The sequence below is a fragment of the Crocodylus porosus genome, unplaced genomic scaffold (assembly GCF_001723895.1).
Source record: "Crocodylus porosus isolate Cpor-Errol unplaced genomic scaffold, CroPor_comp1, whole genome shotgun sequence".
Taxonomy (NCBI): domain Eukaryota; kingdom Metazoa; phylum Chordata; order Crocodylia; family Crocodylidae; genus Crocodylus; species Crocodylus porosus.
This window is the reverse complement of record NW_017728918.1, coordinates 108634512-108646018: the sequence shown is the minus strand read 5'-3', so window position 1 is coordinate 108646018 and position 11507 is coordinate 108634512. Positions and strand designations below refer to the sequence as shown.

General features: G+C 40.1%; 1 protein-coding gene across 1 annotated transcript in view; it reads left to right on the top strand.

The window, feature by feature from the left end:
• The first annotated feature begins 4241 nt into the window (after positions 1–4241).
• Positions 4242–11507, top strand: part of SGK1 (serum/glucocorticoid regulated kinase 1) — a 112603-nt gene continuing 105337 nt past the window's right edge. The window contains exon 1 of the mRNA XM_019538092.1: positions 4242–4325. Coding sequence (XP_019393637.1) covers positions 4257–4325 — 69 coding nt within the window. The 5' untranslated portion in view covers positions 4242–4256. The remainder of the gene's footprint in view (positions 4326–11507) is intronic.

Below are 11507 nucleotides of genomic sequence, written 5' to 3'. Positions count from 1 at the left end.
AAAGGAGAGAATCTCTTCTCTTCCTGTACAACACCCAGCTCAGTGAGCCATAATCCTTCTGGTCTGCTCTCTTTCTGGTCCCACATATCTTCCTTTCTTGGCTGTCTGGTGAGCCAGCTTCAGCCAGAGGGAGGGAGGGTGTCCTTAGCTCAGTTTACTCCATGACATGATGGTCAGGGCTCTTTGCTGGAAAGTGTAGAATGAAACCGGATGAAAATGGCATAGATCAAGGGTATGTACCCAAACCACTAGACCCCTGGGGTACTGTATAGGAGGGCTGTCCTCCCTCTTTCGACAATTAGTTGGTTGTCATGTTTTTTCTGCAGCTAGCATTTTGATCATCTACACAGAGTTACTCCTTCCAAGGAAGAATAAGATCACCACAGAACATAAGTGACCAGAGGAGATTCCTTCTGTTGTGCACAGAGTAAAGGTCTAAAATCCTCCTAAGTATCCCAAAATGCCACTTATATAGTCAAAGTCACCCATATAAATATTACCTACCTGCTTAAAGGGGAGCTATATTCAAGCCTTTGGCTTTAAATCATGATGCCTGTTGAATACTGGTATAAAAACAGATCGGTTTGATCTTTTCTATGACTGTTGAAGAGTTTAACACTCCTTTGAAACTTTAGGCCTTGCAGCCACCAATCAAATCTATGATGCACTTGGCAAGCCACTATGGAACCTGATCTTGGGAACTGCTGGGGGAAAAGAAAGATTTCTGCAGAGAAGAATTCTTGTCAAAATACGGACATCTTGGAGAGTCCAGGAAGGTGCCAAGTGACATAGCTGATGGGGCAACAGCACTTCCACATCACAGCAGCTCACCTGCCTCAATGCACAACTCATAAGGCATTTTAAAACTATCCAGCTACTTTGAAAAGATCTGTTTCTGTAAATGGATACATACATGGCTTCATTGGATAATAAATCCAGCTGAAAATATTCCAAAATCCAAAGGGAAATAAATAATAAAAATAAGACCTATCAACCATGCTTCCAATTAGGCTTTGGAGGCAGAAGCCCTGGCACCAGGAATGGTAAATTTTGATTATGCTTAGTAAAAAGGAGATCAACAGTACCACTGGCACTCTGGGTGCTAGATTTGAAAAGGCTAGGGAGAGAACAGAATATTAGCCAACAGATCAAAAAGCTCATGGAGGAGTTGGTGGCAATACAGAAACCCCTTTATGAAACAAAGGATAGCACTGAGCCCCAGGAGAAATGTCTGAGGCTGAAAGACAGATCAAAGCAATGGCTGAATAGATCAAGTATCTAAAAACACATTCAGGAGCATGATATTTTTCATAGTCTGTCTGAACAAAAACAAGAAAAGTAACAACTTTCTGCTGTATTTTGGGGAGGATCTCCATAATATTCTTGATACACAGACAAAATATATGTGAGCCAGCTTCAACCAGAGGGAGGAAAAATGTCCTTAGCTCATTTTACTCCATGTCCTCATGGTTAGGGCTCTTTGCTGGAAACTGTTGGGTGAAACTGGGTGAGGAAGATGCCCACAGAGCATTGTGAGCACCTGTTTGTAAAGATGGATATACACCAGCCAAACCTGCATGCTTCCTCAGCTACATGGGCCAGTACTGAATTAGATTTAGATTTAGGAACAAATTAAAGATGGATTTTTACAAAGTGAGTAGTGGGTTTGGGTGCCTCATTTATGCAGTCCTGACTGAGATGCTATGAAGGGGCATAGCTTTCAAAGAGCTGTTACTCAGCACTTTCTAAAAGTACATTCAAGGTGTCTCTACTTGGGCACTTTAAAAAATCAATCACCTGAAATCACAAGTTACTTTTTAAATGACTGCACTGATCCCCAGTATAACCCATTGACTTCAGACTGAATAGAAAATGCCAGGGCCTGCTTCTAGGCTCACGTAGTTCCACAAAGTGAAACAGCCCCAGAAACAGTGCTGACTCTCAAGCCTAGTGGTCAGGCTTTCACCACCAGGGTAGAAGACTCAGGCTTGAATCCTACTGCAATTCAGGCAGAAGAGGTTCTTGAATCCAAGTCTTTCACATAGCAGCTGAGTAGTCTAATGCAGTTTTTCTCAACCAGTGGGTCATAACCTAAAAGCGGGTCACAAGAATATATGAAAGGGTTAAAAAAAACTTTAAAAATAGATTCCCTTTAAAGGAGAAAAACATGGGAAACCACAGGTTTCCCCTTGCAGACTGGCAGAGTTCCAGCCTGCGAGGGGCTGCTTGAGGTCCCCCATGCACACTGCCCCACACACCTACTATGTGCCCCACACACTAGGGAGCTGGGTTGCAGTGGGTCGGGACTGGACATCAATGTTTACAAATGGTACCAAAAAAGAATGAGAACCGCTGGTCTAATGAGTAGGAAAACATTTGCCCTTTCTTATTTTGACTAGCATTTGCCCTCCTAACAAAAAGCTTCTGTACCTACACAATGCTGTTTCCCTAAAAAAAAATCCCAACTAGTTCTATTTTTCATATAGCCAATTCATATATCTAGGAACAAGGAATACAGGTCATACCTACAGAATAGGAGACTGCATTCTGGAAAGCAATGACTTTGAAAGGGATTTAGGACCCACAAGTTCAAGGAATTCAATATATGCTGATAGGGGGAAAAAGGCCAATGTGATCCTAGAGGTATAAACAGGAGTAGAATTGCTGCGTAGAGCCAGGGAAGGGATTTTACTTCTGTATATGGTATTCCAGTACAGGGATACTGCATCACAGTGCTGGGATACTGCATTTCCAATTTTAAAGGGAATGTTGAAAAACTTGGAGGGTGCAGAAAAGAAGGAAAAAAGTAATACAAGGGCTGGAGAAAAAGCCTTCCAGTGAGAGAGCTCAATCTGTTTAGTGTATCAAAAAGATGGTTGAGTTACAGTGTACAATTACCTTCAGAGAAAGAGCATACTGGACACTGAAAGGCTGTTTTAACTTAGCAGGAAAGGGCACAACAAGAAACAATCACAAGAAACTGAAGCCAGATATTCAAATTAGATGCAAGTTATAGTTATCTATATAATTTCTGTCTGTCATAGGCCATTCAATTTCACATAGTTACATCTATGCTGAGCCCAAATAATCTTTGTCTAAAGCCTAATATGTGTCTTGGGTAAGGAAAATCTTCCAGACAAACCTCTAGTTGAAGACATCAGGAGATATCACTTCCCTGGTTAGTTTGTTTCAATATTTAATCACCCTCACTAGTAGAAATGTAAAAGTATATATAAAAGATCAAACTAGATGATCTAATGACCCTTCTGACTTTAAAGTCTATGCATCCATGACTAGAGAAATGCATCTAAATAGATTTGTGTGCACCTTACTATATTCCTACTTCAGTGTGACCGTGACATTTCATGGCATTGCTTTCTTTAAAATCAAAAGACCCACCCCGCCATGCTTTCATGTTTTTCTGTCTACATTTGTCCTATCTTAAAAACTGATTTTGCCTTTATCATCCACATGTGCGTGGGGGGCACGGAGGGGAAGAGGGGCTCCCCTCCCAAACTACCGTCTGGTTTAGTGCACTGGAGAGTGAAACAAAAGGATCATTTTTTAAATTGACTCAGGTCTCTTTCCTTTTTATGCCAAGATGACCCAAATGCAAAAACAGAAGCTGTCAGTGTCACCTTCCCCAGGGAAACATGCTGCCTCTCAGAGCTTCAGTGCTCTGAGCCTTCCTCCCATCCCTCGCATGGTTATTTGTGCTCTGCTGCTCCTTCCTGTACATCCCTCTCTCTCTCTCTGTGCGCTGTTGCTGAACTGCAGTTCCCACAGGAACTTGCACAATCAGAAACAGCTCTCATCTCAAACAGTGGTGAATCACATCACCTGAAGAAGAGGAGCCAAACGACTACCCTAGCCTCATTGCTTATAAAGCATGAGGTACCAGTAGTTCTCACACAGTGATAAGACAGGGTTTTCTGTGAGATCCACTTCCCTGGAGACTTGCTGCCTGTGATTTGTGAGCTGTCACTTGATTTTTTTTAGGCGTGTATATATTTAAGGAATGTTTTTACAAAGCTTTTAGCCTATCGCATCCAAGAGCTGAGGGCTGCTGTGCCTGCTGCAGCTGCAGTCGCTGGTGCAACAGAATGGATGTGTGAAAAATAGTCGTCTGAGCAGTGCCTGTGATCCTCCAGCGCTACTCTGTCTTCATTAACTGGAAGGCTACCGAGGAAAACAGATGGACTAACTAAGCAAGTGCCACACTGGATCTATCACTGTGTACTCTTCATTGTGGAAAAATGGTCAACAAAGACATGAATGGATTTCCAGTCAAGAAGTGTTCAGCTTTTCAATTTTTTAAAAAGAGGGTAAGGATTTTCTTTCTTCTTCTATGTTTTTGGGGGATTTTTGCCACAGTAAGGGGGATCCATTCATTGGAGAAGAAAAGTGTTTTAATAACAGTTTCCAAGTGCAAGGAGAAGCCTGAATTGGTAGTTTTACTGTACACCAAGAACAATACAATTGTATTCGAAGGCAGGTGGGGGGGGGGACAGAATGACATAAGCCCTGTTTGCTGTGGATTGCATCTCTCAGTCAGAGTTGTAACCACAGAGTTTGATGCAATAGCATGAGCTATTTTGAATAGAATAATACACGCTGAATCAGAGCCCAGGCTTGTCGCAGCATCTCTCTCTGCCTCCCTCCTCCACACCTACCTCAGGGTTTGACTTGCTCCACACCTTTCATTCACTCGCCTCAAGTGATTCATTCATCTGCTTGCAAAAAGATGCTTGCGCACTCAGCAAAATATGTCCTGGTCTATAATTTGCCACATAGGCACCGGCTGTAATCACAATTCTGGCAAGAGGGAAGAATGAGACAATGCATGCTGGCTGCATCTTGTCTTTTATCCTCTTCAGTTTTGATTGGAACGTCAGAACGATTGCAGCTCAGTCCTTAGATGATACACTGCTGGGTGCTGTATTTGCCTGATAATGTCCTTAAGGAAATGTATTATTGAAACTCCACACTACTACTTTCACTGTATCTATTATGCTACACTGGTTTTTTAAGGACACTTTACTGCTTGCTCTCCATTTAACTGTACCTATGGCAACAAAATCATTTCCATATGGCATAGGACAGGTGTTTCTGAATAAACTGGGGCAAAGTGAGAGCCAAGAAGCTGAGCTAGATTGGTAATAGAGACACTCTTATGGAAAAGATTTCCTGAATATTTAGGATTCCAGACTATCTCTTTAAACAAACTGGAGTAGAACCATAATAATCGTTCTATCCATTCATGCTATCTCATTCATTCTTTCTGTGCATTATACCAAGAATATGGTCACTGCATTTAGCCTTCCAATCTAAGCCAATGAAACCCTCTCCAGCCACTGAATTATGAACCAAGACTAACAAATTCAATGCACCAAATGACAAATGTAAAAAGTATTTATTTTCATGACTGTTAATGTTGTGATGATGTCTAGAAGCCTTGCATTTGATAGTAGGCATAAGATATGACCACAGTCATTAAAAAAGTGGTACCAAAAATCTTAAAGTAAATTACTCGTGATCCCTTTTCCATCAGTAAAGTTGTCCAAGGTTCCTAAGTTGCCAAAGGTTTAAAGATTAAAACAAAGAATATTGCTGAGAAGGAAACAAAATCACTTGTAGTTTATATACAGAGTTAACTATTGGCTGGTCATCTTTTATTTTGCTATTCAATACGGACAGAGTATGCATCTATTGTCCTGTGAGGAGGGAAATTGTTTTTGCATTTATGATGTCAATTAATTTATTTTTTTTAGATTATGGCAACTATATGTGGAGAAAATATCTTGCTAAGAGACTCAAAATTGGATCAGAAGAAAAATGTTTATTGTCAATAACTAAGGATTTTGCTATATCAGATTTTGAAGGGTTTTTTTTACTAATGCCATGAAGATAAATGTGGTCTTTGTAAAATCGGTAAAACCAATTTATAAAATCACAAGGGTAGAAAATTCCCTCCAACCCCATTTTCATCAATATGCAAATGTTTTCACTGATGTATCCATTAACCACATCATTCTCCATTCACAAAAAGGACAAATGTCATCTATCTAGCACCTGAATCAATGTTTGAACTGTATATGGTACAAAGGAAGAAAGCTATCCATTCTTAATGTTCATGTCTTACCAGAAATGATGCAGATTTACCGTGAGGAACCTGGTATTATGATGAACTGGCTATAGATATTGTATTTGATCAGCTGGAGACTGGGAAATTGTTAGGAGCAGAGTCAATTTTGTGCTATGTCAGTTTTCTGCATACATCCTCTAAAAGTCCACTGAAGAAGCCAAGCGGAAAAATACATATATAAGTCATCCAGAAAAGCCTGGGGTTAAAGCTCTTTGATTCAAACATAATAATGTTATACTGTTACTGTTATTATCTTCATATAAGTAGCACCTAAAAATCCCAACCAAATTTGGAAGCCTGCACTGTACATTACGCACAAACAATCCCTGCTCCGAAACGCTTACAATCTAAATGGCCAGATGTAAAATGGGGCTAACACCTATCTTGTCCAACTAAAATGCAAAGAGATGGATTTACACTGACTTCAGTGGCCACTAGATCTGATCCAACTCAACCATTAGGCACTGCTGCTTTGACATACAAACTCCTAAAATGTAGCCTTCTTGTATCAGGAAAGAGATCCAAAATGCCAGAGTTAGCTCCTATGACTCCACAGTAGTGAATGGAGATACATGGGTACCTCCTAAGGGCAATTCAGATAAGCATCTCCCTGCTAGAAAACTAGGCTGCATCAAACCAATTGGAAATGCTGGGTAGGGGAGGTGTCTGAACCTTCAATCCTCTGTGAAATTTAGATGTCTGTTTCAGAGTTGCAAGAGAGGCACCTAGAACCTGTTAAGATCCAGATCACCTGGAGAAGAGGTGCCCACCTTAACTAACACTTCACCAATAGCTGCACTGAGTTCAATATAACATAGTTATGAGTGATTTCAGTGGCAGTAGTAGAGGTACCTATCTTTTGCCCAAGCATATGGCAGTAAGAGCAACTGCCCAGCAAATCAGAAGTCTGAGCTCTAAGCTCTCCTTATCGTCAGATTATGCCCCGTGAAGTTACAGACAGCAATTAATTTATACTACAGCGTAGTAATTAGAAGACAAGAGCCAGCTATATATTTTTTATTTCATTTCCAATACAGCTGAATAAATAACATGGCCCAAGGTAGCAGAATAGTTAAAGCATCTTGCTGTTCATACAGATGTCCAGTTCCCTGGTTAACTCACAGCACTTCACTGAAAGCACCATGAGTTAGACAAATTCTCCCAACCCAACAATTGTTCACTGTTGGATCAGGAAGGTGGAGGATCGAGCTCCACTTAGGAGCTGATCTAGTGAGAAAGCGTGTGTGCAGCTTCTTCCTCTAGCCCTGCCCTTGCTCTCCCAGCTCCAGTGCTGTCTCGGGATGGGAAAGGGAGAAGGCAGAGGAAGGAAGTCTGTTCTGGAATTTACCCAGCCTGCTGTGGGAAGGGCAGGTCCACCCACCCTCCCTTCTCCAGCACAGGCTGGGCAAACCCCAGATGGAACTCCTTCCTCTCCCTTCCCCTTCTATCATCCTGAAGACAGCACTGGGGACAGGGCTAGGCTGCTTGAGGCCAGCCCTGCTCCTGGTGTGCACTAACAGAAGCTAATGAAGATGCTCTGCTTTGGAGCACCTTCATCTGAACCCTCATGTAATGAGGGTTCATTTGCTGTGTAATTGGGCACTTTAAGTGTTCTGCAACCATGCACTTTTGTCAGCTGACTGCACAACAAAATGTAATTTCTGTCAACACCTCCAGAGACATAAATTAAATCCTTATTCCAGCCTTATGCTAGAAGCTTCTCCTGGCTGTCAGTTATAAATGGGCTCCTTATCATTTGAGTTGGGGTCAAAGGTTGTCAGTTGTGTTACTAATCACTACATTCCCAGTGAGCAATTGACACCTGCAATGGGCATGTCTTAATGACACTCGCCCATTGGGTCAGGTAGACCTTTGACCTCGTTTATAACACTTTAATAAAATCAAACTCTCCCATGGTGTCTGCTACATATCCAGAATCAGTTCTGGACACCATTTCTTCCTTCCCTCTTCTCCCAACACGCACATGCACAGACAAACTCTGGCCATGCTTGCTGGAGCTTGACTGCAATATAGGCATATTTAAACTTTTTTTGCTTTAAAAATTGTCTTCCCTTTCAATTAACTGTTTTGCCTTGTTATTTTGCCACCTATCCTTTTAAATGTTATAGGCTTTCAGTATTCTTTGATGACAAAACATTGACCCCTTTGGGACTCTGGATAACCATATCACATGATTTCAGGCATTGCCTAATCATCTCTAAAGTCAGAAGGGCAGGTGGCTTTTGAAATGAAAATGCAACAAAGTGAAAATGAATGACCAAAATAGAATGTTATGCAATATGTAGAATTTACCGGCAATTTGCCTCTGCTATGGATGTGATTGCAGCAAATAGTTTGGGACACCACCAATTTGAAATCCAATCAACCTGAAAAAATTACTTAAAAGGAGTTGCAGTGACTATGCCTGTCTCCTGCATTTGCAGTAATCTTAACTGTTAGTTATAACAGGATTAGTTCCAAAATTTTCAAGCACAAATATGATTTTTAAGTTAACAGTGCCCCTGATGTTTCAAAAAAGGATGTGGCATTAGGCTGAAAAAGGAGAAACTTTGAAGCTACACTAGGTGAAATATGCATAAAAATGTTGTTGTATATACTGCAAGAAGCAAGGATATTCTGGGACTGTATACCTTTATTGGACCAACTACATGGTTGGGAAAGATTTTAGACTTTCCATTTTTCATGGCATAAAAGGACCACCATCTGAAGAGGTTGGGAGATCAAGATGAAATTATTCTCTGATAGTGTACATATTACTCTGAAATCCTCTTCATGAGCTGTTGCTGTTGGAGATGAGATGCCCACTGGCTTGCTTTAAGACAACTCCTATATTGCTAAAGAATCTCCATTCTTCTCAGTACAGGTGGTAACAACTTGACTTTTCTAAACACAAATACTTTCCAGAATTCATTCTCTTCTGGCTTTAAGGGTTGATCATTTTTATCCTTCTGATCCTTGTAGGGTAACTGATAGAATTTGATCTGATTGTTTGAAATGAGGATTGCATATGGTAAAACTGAAAAAAAAAATAATGAAATTCACTTGGCAGGCCTCCCAAGGGAGAGAAGTTATCTTTCTTTTTATTTACTTCTACCTAAATTGCTGCCAAATGATTTCAGCATGCGCTGAATTGTGACATTTGCATCGCATTGTTCTCTTTTCTCCAGTCCTCCCTCCCCACCAAAATAAAACACTTTGGATAAAAATTTGTGATGTGTGACCTCAGTTATCTTGAAATAACTGAACATGACATTTAACAAACAAAAAAAATGAAATTTTTTGAGTTATGCACATGCTAAACTCTTTGTGCCATTATTCACTGGCTGATGATACTGTAACCTCAGCTAACCTGTATTCTATTTATCCAAGTATGTTTAACCAAAAGCAAATACACACTTTTTCAGGATACAAAGAACATAAAATAATGATCAAGGGAACACAAAAGTATCTTTTCTAAATAACTAACTAACTAGGGAATGACATTTAATAAAAAATTATGGCATGGATTCAGCATTTTTAGGTCTGAAAATGAATAAGGGCAAGAATATCTATATTCATCCTTCACTGAGAAAATTAATATCAAATAAGAATTTAGGTCAAGCCAAAGAGAGATCTTGGAAAGAGAGATCCCCATTTCATGTTTACAGATACTTAAAAGAATCAGTTTATGCAAAATATATACTTTTATTTCCAAGGCAGATATTCTACCACAGTACTTACCAAAAGCTTTCTCCACATGCAAACCAAAAAGGCTAAATAACAAAAGCATCCTATCTGAAGACATCTAAGATTGAAATGTAGCTCATGGAAGTGGGCTGCTAAAGAGACTGAAGAATAAACTATATACCTCCTTCCAGCATTTAGGCTTAAAGTAACTTGGCAGTGCTAGAGGTCCCTGAAATAAATATTTAAAATGGACCTTAAGTGAGTGCATTTTGTGGTAGATTTTTTTTCAAAGAAGTCACTTCTTGCATTCACACTATCATGGAGCTAGGAATCCAACTCAGGATTAGAAATTTTATAGGATCATGGTACTCTTACTATGGAAAAAAAAAAGTCTGATAATGGATATGCCAGAAAAGATGCCAGTCTCATATGAGATGGATATTTGTTGTGTTAACTGACTGGGTCAGTGTCATAAAGTAAGTATATTTTAAAGCTGATTTCCAGAGATTTTGATCTCATCTGATTGCAGGTACAATTTTACTGGAGCGCAAATAATTCCCCTATATCATTTTTTCTGCCTTAACACCTGAGAGGTGCCAAGCAGCTACTGTGCTAACTGGCATCAGCCAGAGCTGTAAGGGCTCGACATCAGCCAGAATTGAGTCCAAATGGTGTATAGTTACCAGAATGTAATCAGAGCCACTGCAGGTGCTGTGTGCACTGTGCAGTGAAAGCTCCTAAGGTAGTTAGGACAGAAGCAAGACATGCCTTGTACATGCTCTGAATCTATCAATATTAGTTACTAATTTTTCCTCCCCTTTCCCTGCTCTAGTCCTCCCCCACCACCTTTTTATGAAACACATAAATCTAGAAGTCAGTGCAAGATCTGTCTGTGAGTAATAAATACCATTTGATCACAAAGGATTCTGACTTCTTACTCTCCTCCTGTGTGTACCCATATCTATTCTGGCTCATAAGATATTGTTAGTGTCTCTTTAAATTGGCATGTGAGACAACACTAAGTTAGGGGCCATGGGAAGTTCTGTAAGCTTTCTGTTTATATTTAAAAAATGGGGGCTTTTAATCAAAAAGGAAGGGAAAGTAGTTTAAGAAACTTGAGACACAACAGTACAAAAAAAAATTAGAAGAAAAACTGGAAGAGAAATTCCAGAATAGAAGAGAAGAAGAGATGGAAGAAGAGAGGGAAGTCTTCGTTTCTTCCTCTTCCATTCCCACTTTTCCTTCCTCTCCTTGTTCTTCATTTTAAAAACATGTCTTCCTGAGTCATGGAAACCATGTCTTGCCATTGCTTTCCTTCATTCTTCTTGATACCAATATGGTTGCTTGCCTTCACTATTCCTACTGGAAAAATATGCCAGCCCCTGACTGCTCTGATGGTTAGATATTTTTCTTATTTCCAACCCAAATTAATTCAGACCCATTTGTTCTTGATCCTTTAGCTTAAATAGCTCTTCTTCTTCCCTTGTGTTTACCCACCTCATTTATTTATAGAGAGCAATCATATCCTTTCCCAGCCTTAATTTTGCTGAGTTTGCTTCTCTTGGAAGTTGGTTCCAGATCCTAGCCACCCTGACCATGAAGTAGCGCCTCCTGATATCTAGCCTAAATCGACCCTCTGCCAGCTTGTGACCGTTATTCCTAGTCACTCCTAGTA